At 38.8% G+C, this 25,309-nt stretch overlaps 1 protein-coding gene across 1 annotated transcript; it reads left to right on the top strand.

Annotated features, from left to right (window-relative positions):
* Positions 1-94: 94 nt before the first annotated feature.
* On the top strand, positions 95-20,362 carry psmd5 (proteasome 26S subunit, non-ATPase 5). Its single transcript, XM_052037414.1, has 10 exons — positions 95-286; positions 4,083-4,227; positions 5,094-5,207; positions 8,638-8,766; positions 11,407-11,516; positions 12,345-12,487; positions 13,581-13,772; positions 14,334-14,443; positions 18,410-18,550; positions 19,786-20,362. The coding sequence occupies exons 1-10, from the start codon at positions 114-116 to the stop codon at positions 20,041-20,043; spliced, it is 1,515 nt and encodes a 504-aa protein (XP_051893374.1). The 5' UTR covers positions 95-113; the 3' UTR covers positions 20,044-20,362.
* The last annotated feature ends 4,947 nt before the right edge of the window (positions 20,363-25,309 follow it).

Below are 25,309 nucleotides of genomic sequence, written 5' to 3'. Positions count from 1 at the left end.
GGTCCACAACACAGTCCAAGGAGCGGGCGTTTGTCCATTCTATCGCGAGATCTCCCTCGTGCTGAAGTATCGCGAGAAGACAGTAGGTGGGCCTGCCGGGAGGGAGGGAGAAGATGGCGGCCTCGGTGACCGAGCTGCTGAGGGAGATCGCGGAGCTGGAGGAGCCTCTGGCGGAGCTGAATAGTTTGAAGGCTGCTGTGAATTCCGTGCCGTTGAACACGCTGCGGGAACTGGCGACGGGCTTGCGCTTTGGGGTGTTGTTCAACCTGCTGGATTGCGATGACAGGTGGGTGGGGCGCGGGGCCGGGACGTGGCTGCTCGGGGTTTGACTGCAGAAGGGAATGAATTGGTGGGGCCCCGGGGAAGGTGCATTAACAGTCACACTATGCAGGTTAGTGAGCCCGGCCGTCCTCCTGCTCTTCTTTCGCTCCTTGTGCATGTGGCCTTTGCTGCGTCTGCCACCGGGCAGGAGGTACAGAAGCCTGAAGTCCCACACCACTAGGTTCAGGAACAGCTACCATTCGGTTCTTGAACCGACCTGCACAACCCTACAGTAAGATAAGATATCTTTGTTAATCACACGTACATCGAAACACACAGTGAAATGCATCTTTTGCATAGAGTGTTCTGGGGGCAGTCTGTAAGTGTCGCCACGCTTCCGGCGCCAACATAGCATGCCCACAACTTCCTAACCCGTACATCTTTGGAATGTGGGAGGAAACCGGAGCACCAGGAGGAAACCCACACAGACATGGGGAGCATGTACAAACTCCTTACAGACAGCAGCCGGAATTGAACCTGGGTCGCTGGCGCTGTAAAGCGTTATGCTAACCACTACGCTACCGTGACCACTCTGGCCACTGCACTGCAATAGATTTTGTTTTTCTTGTTCTATTTGTGTTCTTTCATGTATAATTTATGTTGTTAATTTATGTTTTTCTTGTGAATGCTGCATATCTGTGCTTGTGATGCTGCTGCAAGCAAGTTTTTCATTGCACCTGTGCATGCATGTACTTGAGCATATGACAAACTTGACTTTTGAAGTAACACAAAATTCTGGAGGAACTCTGGGTCAAGCAGCATCTATGGCAGGAAATGGACAGTTGATGTTTCAGGTCGAGACTCTTCATCAGGACTGGAAAGATAGAGGAGATAGCTAGTATGAAAAGGTGGGGGGAAGGGGTGGAGCAAGAGCTGACTTTGAAGTGGTTGTTGTCAGATCTTGATGTAGGACTGTGACATGGTTTCATCAGCTTTGGTCAATGTTTAATGACAGCATCCTGAATTTATGTAAAATATCACCAAAATGTGGCTTCATGCCTGAGAGCATAAACAGGAAGATCTGCAATTAGCTGGAGACACAAGAGACTGTAGGTACTGGAATCTGGAGTAACAAACAATCTGCTGGAGGAACTCAATGGGTCCTGATACAAGGTTTAAACATGAAACATCAACAATTCCTTTCCTCCTATAGATCTTGCTTGACCTGCTGAGTTCCTCCAGCAGATTTCTTTTTGTTGCTCTACAATTAGTTGGATGGATTTGGGGTGTATTTTTTTAATGACTTTTATGATTAATCCTGAAGAATATAATCATTTTACCAACCAAGTCAAAAGATAATACTGAACCAAGATGCAGATGAGTCTAATCCACAAAGCTGGGTAATGTTGTTCAAAAATTACTACTTGCATTCTAAGAACAAATTGCACATTTTACTAAACTGGGTAATTCTAGGGTCAGTGTATTGGTAATGTGCACACTGAAGTCAATCATTGATTCTGCCATGTTTCTGAATTTCCTCTTGAAGATGGTCCCATTAATAAATATGAATAGGTAATAGGACTGAACTTAATTTCAAAACAGAAAATGTTCGAAATGTGGTCACATTGAAACATTAGTAAATTGACAGGATGGCTTTTATACTAACATACAAAGTGGATTAGACTGAAATTTTGTTACTTTAACTGCCACAAGAAAATTAGTAGCTGTGCAAACCATTGACAATGATAGCAACAATAATTGAATATAAAAGACACCTTGGTACAAAGGAAATTCCTCTGATATACTGGTCGGCATTTATCCCTCAAGCAATGACACTATGATAGAAAATCATCTTGTTTCCACTGGTTACCTGATAGTGGCTCAATATGGTTTGTGTTAGGATTTTTTAGTTATGTGCTGGCCATGATGCTCTTTATACAGTGCCATGGGGGAGTATTTAAATCCAAATATTGCTCTCGTTATTGATAGCTAAACAGTGACGCAATTTGTAAGTCTATTGAACCAGACGTGACAAGATATTATTTGAAATATTTGTTCATACCAAGCGATACAAGTACAGCAATATGAGAACATTCATGTAACAGGGTGTGATAATGATTGAGGAAATTTGCCAAGAGAAACTTAAGTGAAATATTCAACGTTTGTAAAAGTTGACCCACGCTCTGTAATAAATCAGACAACCTGAGCTCTGTTCTTATCCCACTCGAAGAAGCCTCGGTTAGTGTGTATCTTATACCCACTTCATGAGAAACCTTCATGGGAAGTTGCACTCACTATGGTAATAGCTTACAGTAAGTTTTAGCAAAACAAGATGTGTCTAAAATAACTATGTCTTCCTTACTCACACCTGACCCTCACTTTCAGCCATAACTATAATCACCCCATGGTTGAGGTAATTCTTTACCATGGGAAGAAGTTGACAATGAGAAGCATACCGTTAACCCTTACATTGCCAGCCATTAACCCTTGCATTCCCAGTTATTTTTTATTTACAGTGTGGTAACAGGCCCTTCCGGCCCGACGAGTCCACACCGCCCATTTTAAACCCCAAATTAACCTACCCGTACGTCTTTTAGAATGTGGGAGGAAACCGAAGCACCCGGAGGAAACCCACGCAGACACAGCAGAACGTACAAACTCCTTACAGACAGCGACGGGAATTGAACCCCGATCGCTGGCGTTGTAATAGCATCGCGCTAACCGCTACGCTACCGTGTCACCCCCAAATCTTTTACACATTATTCACTTTAGACTTGTAACATTACTATGTGACAGCTGTGCTTCATTTCTGTATTGTCCACCTTTCTTATGAATTATTACAGTCTGAGTGGATTTCACCATAGTTATTGGCCTGATGTTATTGTCTTTGCAATAAATAATAACTGCTATTCACCTAGTACAATAATTCCCTTTCTGAAATCTATTCAGTTTAGGAAAGCTGCCTAAATGTTCCCAACATTAACTAGCTGTTTCAAAATATTGTTTTAAAGCTACATTTCTCCTAATCGTCATCACATTTTCAGGTACAACATGCTTAGTGATGTTCCAATAAGCAAAACAAAGCACTGGAAAAACAAAACACAGCAAACTCAATCAAATTATTATTGTCCACTCATGCAAGTTCAACATATTTTGATTGGTGTTCATAAAACTTTGCTACATGCAAATTGTTATGGATTTTACATATATTGTTATAGTGATTACACCGCCTAATATATTGTTAATGTTTTGGGATAAATATGTGAGGGGTACTATAAAATGCAAAATTATTTTGAATTGTCACTGGTTTTCAATAAGATGCACTTTGATCAGTGGCTGAGTTACATTATTAAAAGAAAATCTCCGCTTAAAACTGATTTTTTTTAAAGATATAAATTAGCTACTGATCAAAGAATAATATGCTCATTTAAAAACAAAAGAGCTGGAAAAGACTACACAATTCCTTGAGCCTGCACTGCCATTCACTTGGACCAGGACTGAATTTCCAGCTCCCTCTTCTTTGATTTCATCAGTGTTCAAAAGCCTGTCAGCTTCATATCTTCTATATGCTGAGCGTATCATCCTTCTGGGATAGAGGATTATAGAGATTCAAGATATTCAGAACTTTCTTCTCTGCTCAAGCTGACGTTTTCTGGTGAGGTCGAGTCCTGGTTTTTGACTGCCAGGCTAGATAAAATAACTTATGAACAATTGTCCTATCAGCCCCGCCTTATCTTGTTTTGCCTGGTAAGTCGTGTGCTTGGCCCAGTATTTTTTTTATATTCTATTTTGTCTATATCCAATTGTCCCTCTTTGTTCAGGGAACAAATTGATGTGTGTGTTGCCATTCTGGAGCGACTTCTGCAAGCTTTGGAACCAGTCTTCCTGGCTCAAAATTACAAGCTGGAACTCCAGAAGGGACTTCAGCATTCTGATGACCGTGTTAAAGTCTTGGCGCTGACACAAGTAAGGCGGGTATTTCTTCAAAAGTGTGTTTTACTTTGACAGGTTTCAGTTGCATTTGAAAGACTAGGCAATGTCTTGTACATTACCTTGGTTTCCTAACATTTAAAACAAAGTTTGGAGAAACAAGTTGAGCTATTGCAAATTGACAGCACTAATGCAGTGAGTAAAAGTTTTCAACCATCAAGACCTGCATTCTCACTGCTCTTTAATGTAGCAAAACTTTCTGACACACTTAACAAGAATATATCAGTGGAAGTTTTGACATCCAGCTGCAAAAGGAGAAGGCAGAGCTTTGTCAAAGTAGATTTTAACAAACACGTTTAAAGGAGGAGAGAGAGCTGGGGAGGTTTGGGGAAATAATTCTAGACCTAACCAAAACATCTAAATACATTGCCGCTGACAATGGCACAATTAAAGTTGGGGATGATCACAGTGCCAGAATTGAAGGAGCAGAGATATCTGAGAATAGTGGTGTCCAATAACTGAATATCAGGTGTATGCTTTGGACCGACCTTGTATTTCTAAATATTTTTCCAGTTTCCTCAATAATTCTATTGAAATCAGAACTAAACATGTTAGTATCTGTCTTTTGTATTGTAATCCCAATCCTTACTTGCACATTGCCATTGGCATGGCTAATGCCTACCCCCAGGCTGTTTTTTTTAAAAGAAATTAAATGCAGTTTATTTTTCTTTTTTGATGTTCACAGAATTTTAGTAATAATGGACATTAAGATAGGTGGTTTAAATAGCATTTATGTCAAGTGCTACCTTTTTTGAATAGGGATAAGGTGAAGTTGGAGTGGGAAATGGTGAATGCAGGCAGTACATTCATTTCATACTCACATTAAATGCTATTTTTTCCAGATTGGGCGGATTGCTGAGAGCACAGATGCGGTTGTGACAGTTCTTGGTTCTCCTGAGTTGCTTAAGGAGATGATCCATAGAATTGGTGGCGAGAAAATATCTGTGGCAAAAGAGGTAAGGTTGCCTTTAGTAAAATAATTACTGATGTCCTCCAAGAACTCAGATCTAACAGTTCCACCACTGAGAGCAAAGGTGCTATCTTTGTGCTTTCAAAAAAAAAATTCCTGTCGTATTTTGAAATGCTGAAGATATAACAAGGTCTGTCTAATGCAAATTTATACCACAAAACATAACCAATTAGCCTATTGTGTCTGTATGGATCCTGCAAGAAAAACTCTAAATCCACCTGCCATCTTTTCTCATAATACTAAATTATGAAAATGAGACAAGATTCTGCAAAGGAATATATAGAGATTAAGGGATGATTTTAGGATAAATTTAAAAGAAGAGCACTGTGAATGAGAATTAGTAAATGTTAATGTGGAGAAGGATCTCAGTGTGATCGTTAATAAGAAGCAGAAACTAAACATGTAGGTACAGCAGGTAATTAGGAACACAAAGTTATGTTGCCCTTTAAAGCAAAGGGGTTGGAGTATAAAAATGAGGATCTGTTGCTAAGATTCTACGGGATTTTGGTGAAATCCCATTTGCAATATAATATATGAATTTTGCAGAACTTGTCTCAATACATAATGCGAATCTACACATTTTTCCTATAGCAGACAGCAAGCAGAATCCCCCATAGTTATTGCAGTCAGTCTTTCCTTTCTTAAACATGATCATGATTACAGCATCTCTGACATTCCAAATTAGAGAGACAAGGTCATGAATTGCATGATAAAAGTAGTTCTCTGCCATGTTTTCATACTTAAATAGGAATTTTATCTGCTATAGAGACCTTGTTGCTTTTCAGCTGCTGAAAGAGTTCTTCAATCTCATGCAGGGTCAAGATCTTGCCTGTCAATCCCTCCTGAGAATCCTACTAGTTTAAGTGAGATCGTCTCTCCTTCATCTTATTTGGGAAAGGCCAATCTTACTCAAACTCTCTTCATGAGACAATCTCTCAGTGAATAGTGAATATCCAATGCACTGAGTCAAAGTACATCCTTTTTCAAGTATGGAAACTTAATCTGCAGAGACAAATTCTGCAAAATTCAAATATTATATTGCAAATGGGATTTCATCAAAACCCTGTAGAATCTCAGCAACAGATCCTTACTTTTGTACTCCAACCCCTTTGCCTTAAAGGGCAACATAACTTTGTGTTCCTAATTACCTGCTGTACCTACATATTTAATTCTGCTTCTTATTAACGATCACACTGAGATCCTTCTGCACATCAACATTTACTAATTCTTATTCACAGTGCTTTTTTAATTCATCCTAAATCATCTCTTAATCTCTATATATTCCTTTGCAGAATCTTGTCTCATTTTCATAATTTAGTATTATGAGAAAAGATGGCAGGTGGATTTATTCTGAGTTTTTCTTGCAGGATCCATACAGACACAATAGGCTAATTGGCTATGTTTTGTGGTATAAATTTCATACTTCCACCGAATTTTGCATTAGACGGACCTTGTTGTACCTTCAGCCAGTTGCTGAGGAGCTGTTTCCAGAGTCACATTATAGATTCTATTAGCAGGTAAAATAGACACCATTTTCATCACATGTCAAATCCAAAAAAATGTAGTGCAACATCAGTCCCTGTACGTGGGCTTTTGTAAAGGATTATAGAAAATCCTTCTCAACATCTAGCTAGACCTGGAATTTATAACCATCCCCATCCCATGTATGGAAGAATGATGACATGTATTCAATGATCCTAACTAACAGCTGCACTGCAGATCTAATCCCAGTGCAGATTAGAGTCAAGCTCTCTTCCTAAACCTCTGCTGCAATACTGGACCTTGCTTCCTACAGTCCTCCAGCTAGTGGAACTAATCTTCTGGATGAAGAGGAAATTGTTCAATCTTTGTCTACGCTTTGGAACCAAGATCAACTAAATCTCGGCCATTGACTTACACACACATCACGCAGATGATGCTTGTGTATGTGCACATTTGGCTGCTTAGCTCCAAATCATGTTGTCTCTTTCACAGAAACCTATGAGAGAATGTGTCTTGCACTAACATTTGGAAGCCCAACCTGTCTGCACCACACAATTCATTCTTGCTGTCTCTCTCCATCACACTGGGAGAGTCTAGAAAATGTGGATCATTTTTCCTGGGTCACAAGCCACCCTTCAGCAAAGGTAGATATGGGTGATAAAAAGTTTTTTATGACTAAGAGTTCAAACCTGTGCTCTACTGAGCAGTAATGATCTTCGCCTTCCTATGTTCTGTGGTGATGTGGACAAAATACATTCATCTTCTCAGAGCAAACACTATATATCTCCTAACTCTCTGACAGTATATATGAACCAGAGTTAGCTTTACTTCCCAGGCCAACATCACCAGCACCAAGGTTCTGATCATGCCCAGCCAATTCTAGTAGTTGGGCCACATCATCTGGATGCCTGACTCTAGACTTCCGAAAAAGTATTCTACTCTGAGCTCTATCATAGCAAGAAAAATTTAGGAGGACAGGGTAAACACTTGAAGGATGTTCTTAAATTTCCCTGGTTGGGGTGGGGGGAGGAATAATCACTGACTTGTGGGAATCCCTGGCCTATGATTGCTCAAAATTGAGAAAGAGCATCTGGGATGCACATAACATCTAATCTCTATAAAGGCAGCACACAGAGATAATAAGCAAACAGTGGAAAGAGCATAAGGAATCCCAACCAATTAGCCTACCTGTCTCATTGGGCACCACTTGTTCCACCTGCCTGTGGATCCCATGTAGGATTCTTCAGTCACCTCAGAACTTGTAGAACAGGAATGGAAGCAATTTGTCTTTAACCTGGAGGACTTGCTGTTGAAGAAGTGATCATATCCAGAACTGGGTGGTTTATGGGTTGCCTATATAAGACTGAGGTGAGAAATTTGGAAAAGGAGAGAGTATAAATCTTTGGATCACTCCAACCTGAAGAACTGTGAATGCTCAGTCATAGATTAATGGACACTTTGGAAGATATGGGAATTAGGCAGGAAAGTAGAGCCAAGTACAATAGAACATAATTCTGTTGAATGACGAAGTAGGCTTGAGGGCTATTTATTATGTTCTTGTATTCTTTAAATAAATAGTTTATATACATCTGATCAAAAATGGAACCAATCTTTACAGAAAGTATTACATTGGAAGTTAATTTGTCACTGTGGCAACTATTGCAGTGTTGCATCTCTGTTTTCGGTACGCATCCTCTGCACAGCTGGGGTTCTGAACTTGGCTTAGTAGAAAATATGTCCCATGTGATGTGATGCATTTTTTATTTTAATGGCATTATCATAAATTTGATACCATTGATATAATTCTTACAAGAATGGGTAACTATATAAATCCATTTTGCTACATATGGATAGTTCTGCTTGCCTCAGCTGATATTTACTTCTAAGCACCATCAGTAGTAAGAGATTTATTGGTGCTGCATTTTTACTTTCAGGCAATCAAAGCCCTTTCCAGAATCGCCCAGAATAAAGGTGGACTTGATGCATTATTCACCACCAGTATGTTACAAGATTTGAAAGATGTTATGGGCATCAATGATGTGGTGCGATACAGAGTTTATGAGGTACAGTGCATTTGTTGTAGTTGACATTCAAGAATTTTCTTGTAAATCAAATTTAGATATCACATAAAGACTCTTGAATATATTCATTTTGTAAACTTTGATTTGCTTTCTGAGCCAATGGTTATATTTAAATCATTAAAATACATGTTCTTCAGATATTTTCCTCAGTTCATTAGGCAATTATAGTTTTCCATAGCTCACTTTAAGAGTGAAGCACACTTTGGGTCACTTAAGTCATTAAATTAATCTAAACAACTCTGATTCACTTGAATGGTTTGCTTTGACTTTGAGCTGGGATTAAATTTTCCCTGAACGTTGGAGAGGATTTGGAGATTTTATTAAGCCTGATTCTCTTATTAAGCCTGATTCTCTTATTAAGCCTGATATAGTTACTTAAATAATCATTTAAATTGGTAGTGGCTCCACTGCCATATACCTTCAGATATCACATAACATAATCTGTTGCAAGTTATGAGAGAAGGCTGAAATATCTTTGGCTCTTCAAGTTTGAAGAGATTTCTGAAGGGGGAACCTTTGTAGAACTGCATAGATTTATCCTGATGGTTTTGTTAATCATGAATATACAGGTAAATGCTCAATAAAGAGACAACAACTTCATGCTGAGGGTGATAAGCAAATGGTGAAATTTGCAAATTTCATGTAGGCAATAGATAAACTTTGTGCAGTCAAGATCCATTAAAGAGTGGGGAAAAAGTGGGACATGATATCTCTGATCTGAAACTGGATTGTTGGATGGAGTAGTAGTAGTTGTTGTTGTTGTTGTAGCAGCAGCAGTGTTAGCTTTCCATACAGCCTACTGTATTCCATTCCCACCAGGCCTCTTCTCTTTTCTATGTCTGTTTTCTCACCAGCCTTGCAATCTTCGGAGAATTCTGCATTTTTCAGAATTTGTCATCTTGTGTTTCTCACACTTCCTTTCGTCACTATTGGTAGTTTTACCTTTTTATAGTCCACATCAGACACTCAAATTTCCCCCTTCATCTATTTCCTTATTCTTAAGATCTTCCTTAAAACCTAAGTTTTTAGACACTAATATTTCCTCTCTTGGTTTTGTCAATTTTTTCTGATTAGTTTTCTATGAAGTTTTCAGGGGATTTTTATGTAAGATTTGTTTGCACTGTTAGGCATGAGTATGAAAAGACTTTGCTTGTTCTCTTATGTAAATAGGTAAGGAAGATAAACCTGGAGCACTGCTTCAAGCTGAAATGAAAAATGCTGAAAGGGATTAAAACTTAAGATTGCTAGAAAATCACTTTTGCAGTACTTGTTTCCTCAGCATAGGTTAGTGGAGATAAAAATGACTGCACTTTTGTCAACTTTCCCTCTTGCGTATTAAAACTAAAGTAAAAGCTGATCAGTCTTTGATGCAATTTGTATTGAGTCTTTTAAATTGCATTGCAGCTTGTTGTACCAGTGGCACTTTTGGTTGTCAACCCCTTTTGTGACAGAAGGTTTTACAGTCCCTCTTTGGTCATCCCACTGACTATAGGTTTGTCACTTTGTTCTGTGATCTGTTTATGACATTCTTAATACTTGGAACTGGAGTGGCTCATTATTGTCACATGTACTGAGGTACAGTGAGAAGCTTTTGTTTTGCATGCCATCCAGACAGAGCATGCCATATATAATTACATCAAGGTAGTAAAAAGAAAAACAGTGCAGAATATAGTGTTGCAGTTACAGAAAAAGTGCAGTGCAGGTAGACAAAGTTCAAGGTCCATGACGAGGTAAATTGGGAATTTGAGTTCATCTTTTAGCGTATGAGAGACCCGTTCAAGATTCTGATAACAGTCGGACAGAATGTGTCTTTGAGTCTGGTGGTAGGTCAAAGTTGAGTTTATTGTCATATGCACAAGTACGTGTATGCACAGGAGCAATGAAAAACTTGCAGCAGCATTCACAAGAAAACAAATTAAACAAAACTTCTACTCACTTTTTACAAGAGAGAACACAATTGGAATAAAATAAACTAAGTCTATTTTAGTGCAAAGTGATCAAAGTGGTAATAGTGTTATTAGACTGTAGTGATAAGGTTTATGCCGGTTGGTTCAAGAACCAGATGGTTGAAGGGAAGTAGCTGTTCTTGTACCTGGTGTGGGACTTCAGGCTTCTGTACCTCCTGCCTGATGGTAGCTGTGAGAAGATGGCAAGGCCTGGATAATGGGGATTTTTGGATGTTGCTGCCTTTGGATGGCACCTCCTGTAGATACTGTAGGTGCTCTCAAGCTTCTGTATCTTTTGCCCAACTGGAGATAGGAGAAGGGAGATTGACCGGGGTGGGATGTTTTTTTTTGTCTGCATCTTCCCTTTGTCCTGTATCCCTTCTGCATGAAATTTTCAGTGGTAACTCGAATGGCCAGTTCAAACCCTGTATTGCTTTGTAGTATCTATAGTACTTTGAACATTTAGTGGTGAGGTACGTAACTTCAAAAAAAAATGCAATATGATTGTAGTGCAGTAAGTCAGATCAATATGCTCATTTGAAGATGACATGTTTTTTATTCTCGTATTACTTTCAGAAATGAAATTCATAAACCCAATCTATTAAGCTAAAGTAATTTGATGACTGTGCATCATTCTGACAGCAATATTAAGCTTGCTTATGTTATTGCCTTGCAGTTGGTGCTGGAGATAGCAAACATGTCACCTGTTTCACTGGGGTATTGTGCCAACAGTGGTTTTATAACTCGGTTGCTTGGTGAGCTTGCAGGGGATGATGTCCTCATCAGGTGAGAAGGATTCAACCTGTCACAAATTTTCTTCTGTCGCTTTGTTCAATCATTAAACAGCAAATTCTGGAGATGTCTGCAAGCTGAATGTTGCCATATGTTTTTGTCTCTTTGGTTATGTTGGACCATTTTTAAATTTTGACCTGGATTTGCCATGGCAGGAAGTGGGTAAAAGCAATAGCCTTGCTAAAATGGAAGGGGAAATACGTTCTATGTTTGTGTTCAGCTGCAGTGGTGCCTCCTTGCAGAGTACCATTAAACATTGATAGATCATTGTGAGAACTAAATCATCTACCTAACCGGTTAGGGCTGGTTTACTGATGGAAAGAGGAAAAGTAGGGGTTATGTGAAAGTTTTTCTGTCATCACTCAAGCTGTCTACTCAGAATATTTGCAATTTGCCACTAATTAGCTCCCTTAACTCGCAAGGATATCTTGCCTTGATGCAATGGGGTTTAATTTCTGGGCTTTGGGGTTACAGTACATTGTTGGGATAATATTAAGCTGCCTATATTTTGACACAATTGTAAAATCATCTTTTAATTTTGGCCTCTTGTACAAATCAAAGTTTTTGACTACTTCATTAGGGGTTGGGCTTTCAGTTGCTTTGGGGCCAAGCTTTGAAACTCCCTAATCCCTTCTCTCTCCCTTGGGATACTGATTTAAAACCTATCCCTTTGATTAAACAGTTATTTTTTTCTCTTGATTTGTGATTGAAATCTTCATTTGATAAATGTGATTAAGATTTCCCATTATTAAGATGCTATATAAATGCAAGTTGCTATAATGGTTGATTAAATTAATGACAAGTATTTTTATTCAATTTCAGAGCTACCGCTATCGAGATGATCACCATTCTTGCTCAAAGTCAGCATGGACGACAGTACCTGGCTCAACAAGGCGTCATCGATAGAATCTCAAACATGATTATAGGTGCAGATTCTGATCCCTTCTCTGGCTTTTATTTACCAAGTAAGTAAAGAAAATTGTTTTGTAATATACTGTTATGTCAAGCCACTAATAAGAATGGGCAAGCAAGCTTTTCCTTGTGATGATCTAAATTGTCCAGCCTGCCATCCAACTGTTATAGCTAAGCAGTCATTTTAATATTTCTGTTTCTAGTCTATTGTTCCAAATGTTCATCCTCTTTATGTAAAATTCTTAAGAATCTGAATTATTATCACTGACTTATGACGTGAAATTTGTTCTGCGGTAGCACTACAGTACAAAAACAAAATTACTATAAATTACAAATAAATATGATACTTGCTAAAATTTACAGTTCATCTGTAATTAACTTTTTTTCCCACAATAAATGTGGAGCAGAAAGGAAATCTTAAATGTATTTGTACATAATGGCAGTGCAGAGTAGCCCCTCTGCCTCTCTCCTATAAGATGGTTCACTAAAAACCTACTTCTTTGGTCAAACTTCTGATCACCTTTACTTATGTTGCCAATTTTACTCCATTGTCAGCCTTTTACCTGATTAATGCTCTTCTATAGTGTCAGGTGATAATAGTGCTGTTTGAATAGTTGTTTAGTAGCAATTTTCTTTCTAGCTGTGGATCCATAGCAGTAATTTTAATCAATTCATTTTAACCAGAAAAGAATACTCTGAATCACTGATGTATTTAAATAACTTGATTCTGAGTTAAAGGACTTGCCCAGCAGCACCTACTAGGTAAGCAGGGAAGGCTCACCCTGCATTGCTGTGCTGCTTGCTATGTAATATTCTGTCCTGGAAAATGGGGATTGGTTTAAATATCTTCAACTGGGCCTATTGATGTTTCGGTTTGCTCCTGAGAAATCACTGGTTTGAATGTTTCGGGTAGTTGTCCTTGGAGCATGGGTCAGGGCCTTCAATAAAGAAGAAAGATAGGACAGCGAAACTTTGTTTCTTGTGTGTTTTAGAGCTGCATTTAATTTCTTCCTACACAAGCAAAATTGAGTCCAATAACACAAATATGGGCACTAGATCTAGACTTTCCAGCACTAAATGTGTTGAAATCATTACAGTTTTGATGCACTAATGTGTTTGAACTTTTATTTATTGTTTCCTTTGTAGATCTAGTGAAGTTTTTTGGAAACTTGGCAATGGTTGATAGTCCTCAACAGATCTGTGAACGTTATCCTGTCTTTATTGAAAAGGTGTTTGAGATGATTGAAGGACAGGAGCCAACCATGATTGGAGTTGGCTTAGATACCATTGGGATTCTTGGATCATGTATTGAAGGAAAGCAAGTTCTAAATAAAACAGGTAGACAATGTTTTTGCTTTAATCTACAACTGAATGAAGAGTAATTAAATTGTTTTTTTTTCCCCTCTTTTATGCAAATTGCTGGATAAGTTGTTCTTTCTAATATTCTACCTTCAATTTGCTCTGGTAGTGCTGATGTGTTGGATATTGAAAAACTAATTTACCTAATAGTTCCGCGAAACAGAATTGCACATTTAGTGTTGTGTAGACAAGTTTTTAATTGAATGTGTTTCTCTGAACCTATTAGCAGTTTTGTTTTGTCTCTCAGCTTTCCCTGAGCATATTAGCAGTTTCTTTTTCCTGCCATTCTATTTAGTATGTTTCCCTTGACTCTAGCTGTCTGTGCCTCACATGCATGGCTTGGTACCTCCCATTTCACTGCACAGGTCACATTCCAGTTCGTGGGAGCTTGTTGGTGGCAGACATTCTTTGCACTCCAAAAGAAAATATGCCTAGCATTCAAATTGCAACACCAGTCTAGCTTAATTATTGCAATACCTGTCACTTTTCCTTGATCTTGTGCTAAAATATGGAATTATAATAGTTATTCCATTATACAAGGTACTGCATTCCAAGAGGTTTTGAGAAGGCTGGGTTCAATTTCGTGCAACGCTTCCACAGATGTACGCATCCGCTGCCTTGACACAATCGCTTCTCTCCTTTCCCTGCCAGTGAGTACCCAGAAAGTGTTGTTAAATGAAAGATGTGGTTTTTAAAAAAAGTACTGCATTTGAACCAAGGAAATGGGTGACTTTGTGCTGCAATGCAAGAACAGCTTGAATCATCTTTGTGATCAAAAAAAAGGGAGATTTTCTAATTGGCAATAAAACTTTACAGACACCTTGCTAATTTGCATCCATTTTCTGACATTAATTTCCGTAAACACTAGACATTAGTGACCTGCTGCCAAACCAAGTTGTAATGGGAATAGTACACATTTGCTCTCGTGCTTCATTTAGTAAGCATGACTTTTTTTTTTAAAATAAGGATATTCCGCAGTCATATTGGGTTAAAGTAAAAAGTATGCTGAATTCATGTTGTCCAAATCTTCCACAAGAAGATATAATTGACTACATATTAATGTCGCACTATTTTTGTGTTCTGGGTTTTAAAGTTATGAAAAGTAGCCTGTAGCATGCTTTTTGCGTGATGCATTCGCTTTGGAGGGCTGTGCATGGAGAATGTGCCCAGTGTGTCAAGATGACCATTAATCTTTAGATCACTTTCACTCTATTGCTTCCTCAATGAATAAACAATAGATTTTGTCAATTTTACTTGCGCCTACTGAATGAGTGGTGAGAAAGAATTAGTTATATATTTAAAACTTGGAAAAATGTTGGAAACACTTCTAGTTTAATTCTGATAAAATTACATTTTCAAAACTGAAAATTGGGATGAAGAGAAGAGCGTACAAAGGAGAAAAGATTAAGTATTTTATGTAAAGTGGTTAAGGTTGTATAGCATGCAGTTGTGTAACATGGGTTATTACTACAATACACAAGTAGGATTTTTCAGCACCTCAAGCTTGCTCTGCCCTTTAAGACATTGGATGAACTAATTGTAACCTCAAGTCCACATTCCTGCCTACCCCAATAATCTTTCAACTCTTGCTTATTAAGAATCTTTTCACTTCTGCCTTAAAATTATTAAAAGGCTCTGTTTGCACCACCCTTCAAGGAAGAGAGTTCCAAAGACTTACAGCCCTCTGGGAGAAGAAAAATATTCACCTTATTTGTATCTTGAATAGATGACCCCTTATTTTTAGTGATCCCTAGTTCTAGATTCTTCCGCAGAAGGAAGCAGCATCTCCGCATCCACCAGGTCAAAATCCCTTATGTTTTAATTAAATTCCCTCTTGCTCTTCTAAATTCCAATAGATGCAAGTGAAGCCTAGCCAATCTGGCCTTAAGACCATACTTCTGTTCCAGGTATTCGTGTAGTAAATCTTCCCTCTGCTTTTTCCAAAGTGTTAACATCTACCCCTAAATAATGAGACCAATACTGTCTACATAAGTCGTCTCAGTAACTAACAGATGGGCAGTTTAAAGCTTGGGCTACGGGTTGAGCATGACAACAAACTTATAAGCAGTCAGGTTAAGTTTCAGGCAGATGCCAAGGAGCGGGGTAGAATCAGAGTCTAGGAACAGTTTGTGGTGAGGATCAAAGACTATAGTTTCTGTCCATCAAGTACTGGATGTCAGACAGGCAGTTTGACAAAATAAAACTGCTGGAGGGGTTAATTGTTACCAGAGAGCTGGATATTAGCATGTGTATTGAACCTATAGTGTCTTTAGGTGAAGTTGCCATTGGACGTAGGTGAGAAACTGAAGGGACCAAAGGTTAAAAATCCTAGGGAATAAATGGTGCCAACATGAGAGGAGAAGCTGCTGCAAGTGTTTCTAAGACTGGATAGATAAAAATGGAACCAATGGAAGAATAGATCCCAACTAGCCAGATGGTGGCTTTGAAGGAGGATATTGTGATCAACATCGCAAAGGTTGGTTGAGAAGGATGAACAGTGATAGATTATCTTTGTCATTACACAGGATGTCATTAGTGATTTTGATTAGAGCCAAGCCTGGCTGAATGGCAAAATAAGTTGACGTGTTATTCCTTGTGGATAAAGTGTGGGATAATTGTGTGGCTACAGTGGGCAAGTGCAGACAAGAAGCTGCACTTGGCAAGCCACATTCCATTGGTTTACATGTTACCTGGAGGTGTCAGTCTCCTATTTATTGACTATATCTCCACCTTCAATACCATAAATAGCGGTTAGCATAACACTATTACAGTGCCAGCGACCCGGGTTCAATTCCTGCCACTGTCTGTAAGGAGGTTGTATGTTCTTCCTGTGTCTGCGTGGGTTTCCTCTGGCTGTTCTGGTTTCCTCCCACATTCCAAAGACATATGAGTTAGGAAGTTGTGGGCATGCTATGTTGGCGCCAGAAGTGTGCCGACACTTGCGAGCTGCCCCCAGCACATTCTACGCAAAGATTCACTTCACTGTGTTTCGATGTAGATGTGATTAATAAAGTTCTCTCTCGCTCAAACTCGTCCCCAACTCCTAGACTTGGCAACCCCTCAGCAACTGGAGCCTTGACTCCTGACCAACAGACTGAAAACAGTAACTTTCTCCATGATTATCCTCAATACAGGTGTCCTGCAAGGCTGTGTCCTCAGCCTCTACACTCATGACTGTGTGGCCAAATTCTGCTCCAACTCTATTTACAAGTTTGCAGATGACAGCACTGTAGAGGCTGGTTCTCAAGCAACAATGAGATGGAGTATAGGAAGGAGATGGAGCCTAGTGGCATGGTGTCAAGGCACAACTTTTCCCTCAGTGACCAGCTCTTCCATTTTGTTGACATTCAGGAAGCAGGGTGGAGTATATGCTGCTGTCTGTATCAATGTTGCTGAGGTGCAGATGGTTAAGAGCGTTAAATTCCTAGGTGTAAATGTCACTGACACCTGATCCAGCCACATGGCACTATGGCCAAGAAAGCGCATCAACGCCTCTACTTAGAGAGCTCAGGAAATTCAGCGTGTCCCTATGATTCTCACCAAATTTTACAGATGCACCATAGAAAGCATTCTATCTGAATGCATCACAGCTTGGTATGGTAACTGCTCTGACCAAGGCCACAAGAGATTTCAGAGAGTTGTCAACGCAGCCCAGTCCATCACGCAAACCAGTCTCCCCTCCATTGACTTCGTCTACACTGCTGCTTCTGCTGCCTTAAGGAAGGCTGCCAGCATAATCAAAGGCCCCTCCCAGCCTCGTCATTCTCTCTCCTTCCCCCTCCTGTCGGGGTAGAAGATACATAGCTCGAAAACGCATACCCGCAGGACACTTTCTATCCTGCTGTTATCCATACCCTTGAATGGATCTCTTATACGCTAAAGATGTACTCTTGATCTCTCAATCTACCTCGTCATGCCCTTTGCACTTTGTTTACCTGCACTGCACATTCTCTGTAACTGTAACACTATATTCTGCATTCATTTTCTCTGTAGTAGCTCGATGTGCTTGTGTATGGAATGATCTCCCTGGAATGCATGCAAACAGCTTTTTGCGGTATCTCGGTACAAACAATAAAGCAATTACAAATCATCAATTATGGGTAAAGGAGAGGATTTTGGATTAGTGTCCTCCTGCATAAGGCTGAATCGGATGTACATTGGACCTGTATGGAGATTTGTATTTCTACCTACTGGAAGAGTGAATAAACCTTGTTTTTCCAACAAACTATTGTGAAATTGATCAGAACAGTGCACATTTTTGTTGTATATTGTATTGCATTTCAGCTAATTCTTTATCTGTGTTGGCAAGCACAATTTAGAGCAAATGAACTTGTGGTGATCCTTTGGGAGCAGTTTACTGGGTGCTCCAATTTATCACTTATGGGAAGCAAGCATTTTTTAAAAAGGGAATTAATTTGCAGAACATTGCAGCATTGTATTTACGCACTGGAATGTGAAATCCCCATGTCATCTGCAAGATCCTTTTCATAGTACTATGTTTGAGATGAGTTTTCAAAATGTCATTCTGTGTATTTCTGCATTTTGGGGATTTATCTGTAGCCACCTGTGCCATTTTCTTATACCATTGCTGTTTTACTTTTCCATCAATTTCATAGACTGATCAGCAAACTGAAGATATTCTAGGAATGACCGAGTCCTGGTTCCATGCCTTGCACAGCCATCCAATGGAAACATTCCGCAGTATGAGTTCCCAGCCTTTCCCAGATATCCACATTGGCGCACTAAAAGTCTTCACTGTGAGTCTTTTGTCATTAGCACACAAAATACAATTTCTTATTTACTTAGACATCCTGTCCTAACTTAAAATGCAATGAAATTCACATATTGACTAGTAATGCTGGGTGATCTTAGATTTGTAGATAGACATGATGGTTTATAAACATTCTGTTGCTGGTTTGTGTTACCTTTTCCACAATTAACAGAATAATTGGAGATTTAAATCAGAAATGTGTAGATGGTTGGTGCCTGAAGAAGTGCCTGAAATTTCTCCATTTCATTTGGAAAAAATAAATATGAAATGCATTCTATAAATGGCTCTACAATTACCACTTTGGTTTGAAGGTGTGTATTTTATTTGAATGATTTTGTAAAAATAGTACCGTTTAGGGAAGACAATTAGATTTACCTGTACTATTATGACAGCACACACTAGTTTTTCTTATGAAAATCAAACAAAAACACTACAGATGCTGAAAATCTGAAAAAGCAGAAAATGCTAGAAAAGCTCAGCAGGTCAGGCAGCATCTGTGGAAAGGGAAACGGTTCTTACAAAGGGTCACAGACTCGCTGTTGTTTCTCTTTCCACAGATGCTGCCTGACCTGCTGATTTTTTTTTTGTTCTACCATTTTTTGTTTCTGTCTCAGTTTTGCTTACAAGTTGCTCCTACATCAGTGAAACTTAAAATGGAACTTGTGTATCAGAATTGCAATTATTTTGTAAATTTGAAGTAGAAACTGTTTCTCTTCTAATAGCTTGTAATAAAAACACTGTTAGAAATTCATGAGTCGGGCAGTATCAGAGGGAGAGAGTTAATATTTAAACTTGATAAGCATTTTTGATGAGAAACCATTGACCTGAAACACTTAATTCTTGTTTGTCCACATATGCATACTGATCTGAGAATTTTGAAGATTTTCTATAATTACAGACATGTAGCACCTGCTGTATTTGCTTTTGCTTTGCAATGTAATCTTGTAACTCATTATCTGGTTTCCACAGTTAAGTTGCTAAAGACTTGAGCTGATTGCAACCTGGAATCTGTCATTTTAATTACTCAGATGTGTTGAGCTGTAAATTATTATCTCCGTCTCGCTCATTACTCAGAGTGTAACTATCTCAGTTTTGCCCCTTCTAGCTCATGATGGTAATCAATTAAGAGTGCAATTCCTATTATTGAATTGAGTTATTTCTGTTACTGTGGTTGACATCTTTTTCCCAATGACTTTTCTCCTACGTCTTTCCTAAATGCAGGCAATTGCTAGTCAGCCTTGGGGTCAGAGACTGATGATCGGTACACCAGGCTTTGTGGAATACATTGTTGACAGGTCAACGGAAGCTGACAAAAACTCGAAGGATGCCAAATTTGAACTGGTAAAAGCCCTTGTAAATTCCAAGACAATAGCTGAAATCTTTGGAAACCAACATTACCTGCAACTTCGAGCGTACCTGCAGGAAGGCCCTTACTTCGTAAAAGCAGTGGCAACAGTAGCTGTGGAAGGTGGAGAGTAGCTGCCTGATCCTGATCATTGAAGAATATTTCTTTGTTAATTATTTTTTTTTGTAAAGGACATGTTATATGAAGCTTGAATTTGAACAGAAGCTTCGATTAAGTGGCATCTTTGATCTCTTTACCCACTTTTTCCTCTTCCTTTCCATTCCTTTAAACAAACCATGAGTAATGGTAAGATCTGCAACCTGGATAATATAAATGTCTGTCATTTTGAGATGTTGGGCCAGAGTTATATATTTTGTCATAACATCCACCTGACTTTGGTTTCCAGCTGAACATCAGTCTTTATATTTATTAAAAAAGAACTTTTATGATTGATTGAAGTGAGATCTGTAGTTCATTTTATTACCATTGCAAGAATTTAACCATCTAAGCTGGGTCAAAATCCTCGACTTTCTTACTAAGCACCTTCATTGTACATGTTTCAACAGTAGCGGGAGGCAATTATCACTGGTTCAGTAACTTGGCTCTCCACCACTTTCAAATGTTTTTGGGGAATGCATTATGCTGGCCTTGTCCACATCCTGTGATTGATTAGAATGTACTGGAGGTTGCCAGCATATGTTGTCTCAATACCTCCAACAGAAAGGGGAGAAAAATGTACATTTTCAAATCTGTATCTAGAAGAGAATATAGAGTTTAGAAATTATGACTAATATGAAATTCTTTCAAATTAACCTATTTTCAATGCAAATTGGGTCTAAGCCATACTGCTACAATTATTGCAAAGTTACTTTGTTGGACGTTGCATTAATGTGCACACCACATTTGCTAATGAAGATCTTGCATACCATGAAGTGTACAAATAAATTTGTCAGTAAATTTGAGTACTTGTTTTAGAGACAAGAAAATTACTTCTGGTCAATAGACTGTTACTCGGAAAGCTGCCTACAGCCAGGGGTGGAAAATCATGAACTGAAATTTGCATATTATTCTCATTCAAGAACAGTGAACTGTGCTCATAGTAGGGAATAGCCTTGGATTCATTAACAATGGTAAGCTTTTACATTCGCTATGGTTGCTGGTCTTGTGGCATTTTCAATGGTTGAGTTGGGAGCTATTGTGTTTTATGCATTAAATGGTTATGAGGGGGATCTATCAAATAACGATTTTCTATGGTCTTACTTTTGATATCTTCTCCCAAAGATAGTTAAGTGCATGTGGGTAGTGATCCATGGGAACTAGCCCATTTTTCAGTGAATCTCTTGACAATACAGCACACACAGGACTTTGGTGCCTGACGGGTAGATTTTCCAGACCGGATGTTATTCTTTTAATACCCCAACACTTTTAATTCACTTTTTAAATTCACCTTTTACTATGTAGCATATAACATCTAAATTTTCCAGTGAACTCCGTTTCCTGTGCTCTCTTTAAACTAGAGCCCTGGTGATTTGAATAGGAGACACAGGAACTGGAGTGAATTGGAAGAGAGTGTGGCAAACATCACCTGGTGCTGAGCTATTGAGATTTCTGAATAGTCAGATGATGGATCATTGGAATTTCACTGCAGTGGCTTGTGTTAGTAGGTGAGAATGTATTATTTGCAGCAGCTGCATTTTACTAAATTGATAGACCTTAATGAATTTTGGCTTCTTACTAAGCAACAGAGGAAGCTAACTGTTTAATTAAAGGCTTGACATTATTTAGCATCCAAGTTCACAAGCATCACTGAAGATATTGGACATTTTATTAAATTGTTTTCCTATGCCATTGCTTTCAGATCTAAGTATTGAATTATGGTACATGAGTCATGGCATTTAAAAATGTATTTAAATGAAGAATACACAAAGTCAAATCATGATCAAATGAACAATTGTTACCACAGTAAAAGGCATGTGATCACAGTGGCTTCCATGAGGCATCTTGTGATTTTTTTTTTTCATGATCAATGCCTGGATGAAATGTTCTAAATTGCCTGCTTATTTTGTCACACTAAAGAACATCCATTTTAAGATTTTTGGACACTAATAACTACAACAAATTATGGATTGCAAAAGGGATGGAGTATAAAAATAGGGACATCTTGCTGCTACAGTATAGGGTGCTGGTGACCCACATTTGTGGTACTGCGTACAGTTTTGATTTCTATTTAAGACACAATATTCCTGCATTGGAGGTAGTTCAGGTTGATTCCTGAGATGAGGGTTAGTTATTCTATGGGGAGTGGGGAGTACAGGGTTATGACTAAGTAAGCAAGTGAAGCTAAGACCCCCAAAATTGAATCAGCTATAGTCTTGTTCAATGGCAGTGCAGGCTGAAGGAGCCATATGGTCTCATCCTGTTTTGTGTTCCAAACTCCGTTTGGTACAATACAATAGTGGTGACTGAGCATTGTTGTCAATGCTGGATAACAGTGCAAATATCTGTAGTGTATATGATTGATCACAATACATTGCAAAGTTCACTACAGCAAATCACAAGATCTTTTGATTCTCCACCTTTGCCATGTGTGGGCATGTCTGCTGTCTGCATGTTCCTCGCCAGGTTAAACATTATCCTGACTTGGAAATGTCATCTTTGCATATTTCCTCAGATCTTAAAGTGGATGTCTTCGAATCATAAAGTCATTGAGCTATGTGACACAGAAACAAGACCTTTGGCCCACTGTGTCCATCCATGCCAAACATCAAGTACCTATCTTTACTACTCCCATTTACTAGCACATGGCATATAGCCTTCTATGCCTTGCTGATTTAAGTGCATGGCAAGGTACTTAAATGTTGTGAGACTACCTCCTATATTCTATGGGTCAACAACAGTTTTTTTTAGGGTCAGGTGGCTAATGAGACCAATGCAGGGTCCTGTCACAAGTGGAGTTTGATGGCAGAGGCAGGTAGGTTGTTTGGAATGGTACAGATTGCTTCCACTAGTGCTTCGTCTCTGGGGCCAGTTGAGTAGTTTTGGGCTAGGGATTCCCATTAACTGATAAGAATTTCACTTTGTTTCTGACCCAAAGAGACTTTGAGGAAGTTATTGAGGCATTTTCTTTTTCCTTCTGGGAAAACATGAGATAGGATAATGTGTTTTGGGAGTCTGTGAAGCATGTGGATCTCCTCAATGAAAACTCGGTCTTTTACAAGTGTGCGTGCTTCCCACAGGAAACCATCCACTTGGCAAGAGATTTAGATAAAATAATGAAAAGCTGAAATTAACCCACTTTAAACATGGATTATTTTCCATACGTGGGAGAAACTTCCCGGAAGTCTCAGGTTTCCACCAGTTTCAGAATTTTGCTTTTGTAGTTATGCAGCTGTGGGAGTCTTTTGTTTCCCAGAGGTTTGTATTTTGGACTAATTGCAAGATGGGTTTCAATATGTGATACTCTCACCTATTGTATATTTTATGTAAGGACTTTAATAGATATTTAAGTTGCTAAATGTTGCCTAGTGATTGATCTCCATGTGCCAATGAAACAATTTACTGTGAAATTAACAAGTTGATTATTCCTGATCACTCAAGCTAAGGCTGACTGGAAATGCAATGTTAATTCTAGCTGCTGTTAATTCTAGTGGTTTGCGGACTGAAACTCATTTAAGAACAAAAAGAAAAGCTTATTTAGTCTTGCATGCTCATTCTAAAGCAGTTTTTAATGTATCCATACATTTTCCCTAGTCACTTTTATCCTTGCTAATGGTGGAAGTATTATATTTCCTTGTGGATGTAAAAGATTTCAGTTTAACTTATCTGGCAGATCCATATACTGCTTTTGAGTATAGAAGGATTTCACTTTCTTTATACAGTTTAATCTGTGCTCTTCCCATTACTGACCATTGCCTTTAATCATTGACCCATTGTGCCTTCAGCTAAATTCTGGAATTCCTCTTTTTCACCATTGACTTCTCACCCATCTTTTAAGATGCTCAAAACTTGTCAGTATGTTAGTTACCTCTCCTGTTAAATGATTGGTAAATAAAGCTGCTGTGAAGCGGCTTAGGACAGTTAAATACCCTACATAATGTAATTTTTTTTAAAATTATTATTTTGTAAATCCCTTGGCAAGTTCTTGTAGCCAAAAGAGAAGCAACTGTGGTAAAATAGCATTTCCCCATAAAATATGTTCTCATTTTGATATTGCTGAGTTTACGGCCAATATGGTCTGGTGTGCCCCTGGTTATTTTCTGTGAGTAATGCATTCAGTTCTTTCTTCACTCCACTGCTGAGCTCATTTCCATTGAGACTCAAGTACCTGAGTGATCGGTGAGGATTGGAAGATAAGGCTTTGCACAGAGCTAGACCTCCTTCATCTCCTATTTCATTGCAGTCCAGGTCTACTTTACATAGACTTCCATTAACACAGAGCACTTTTGCCAAGTATTTTGCCCCTTCATTGCGAAGAACATTATCATCAAGCAGGACATGAGAGATGTGCCTACAGTCCTTCAAAATATCAAATAGTCCTCTCCACCCAGTCAAATCTACAGCATTATTCTGGGACAGCCCCAAATATTTGAGAGGTGGGTTCAGGCTGAGAAATGAGGCCACGGAATTCAGGCCTTCATTGGTTAGTTGATTTGAACCAATGTCAAGTTCAGTTAGCTGCTGCCTCTTTTTCTGGATCTCTGGCTGCTCACCACCTTGAATGCCATTCCCGGTTTCTTCTGCGTTCTCGGCCAGAAAGAGGTCAATGAGTCCATTCATCAAAATGCTAATACCTTTGTCACCCAAATTATTTCCGTGTAATCTGGAAAAAGTAATAATGGCAATAGTAATAGACTATGATGTAGCAGCTGGATTGTTTATCCCAATCCTGACAGGAATTTGCAACTGTAATCTTAATTGTTACAAATACAATTTTTCATGTGAAATTCAAAGTTTAAGTGATGTGGAAATAAAAAAAACTACAGATGCAGAAAAGTAGAAACGAAACATACTGGAAACACTCAGCAGGTCGGGCAGTACGTAGAAAGAGAAACTGCTAACCCTAGTTGGAATTCTCTTTCCACAAGTGCCCTCTGACCTGCTGTGTGTTTCTACTATTTTCTGTTTCTAACTTAAATGATGTGGAGTGCATGACTGTTAGAATCTGTATTGCAGCTACCACTGTGGTAAACGTAGTCTGTCCTTTTCCTATACACTTTGAAACCCACATAAGTGATTACACATAGAAAATAAATTAACACTCTGACTTGTTTACTGATTCCCAATGGGATTGAGATTGGGAAAATGCAAGAACAAAGCTCGAGCTAACCTTGTCATCAGCTCATCACCACTTTGCAATGGATCCCAGCACTTCCTATACTTGTTCCAAAATTGGAGCTGGGC

The sequence above is a fragment of the Pristis pectinata genome, chromosome 23, assembly GCF_009764475.1.
Source record: "Pristis pectinata isolate sPriPec2 chromosome 23, sPriPec2.1.pri, whole genome shotgun sequence".
NCBI classification, from domain to species: domain Eukaryota; kingdom Metazoa; phylum Chordata; class Chondrichthyes; order Rhinopristiformes; family Pristidae; genus Pristis; species Pristis pectinata.
Note: the sequence above shows the minus strand (reverse complement) of the source record. Positions and strands in the feature narration are given on the sequence as shown.

What these genes read in the sequence shown, in the direction of transcription:
- psmd5 (XM_052037414.1), top strand. Translation starts at nt 114, where the DNA reads ATGGCGGCCTCGGTGACCGAGCTGCTGAGGGAGATCGCGGAGCTGGAG. An exon ending in CTGCTGGATTGCGATGACAG is followed by an intron (nt 287 to 4,082) that starts GTGGGTGGGGCG and finishes CTCTTTGTTCAG; the next exon opens with GGAACAAATTGATGTGTGTG. An exon ending in AAATATCTGTGGCAAAAGAG is followed by an intron (nt 5,208 to 8,637) that starts GTAAGGTTGCCT and finishes TTTTACTTTCAG; the next exon opens with GCAATCAAAGCCCTTTCCAG.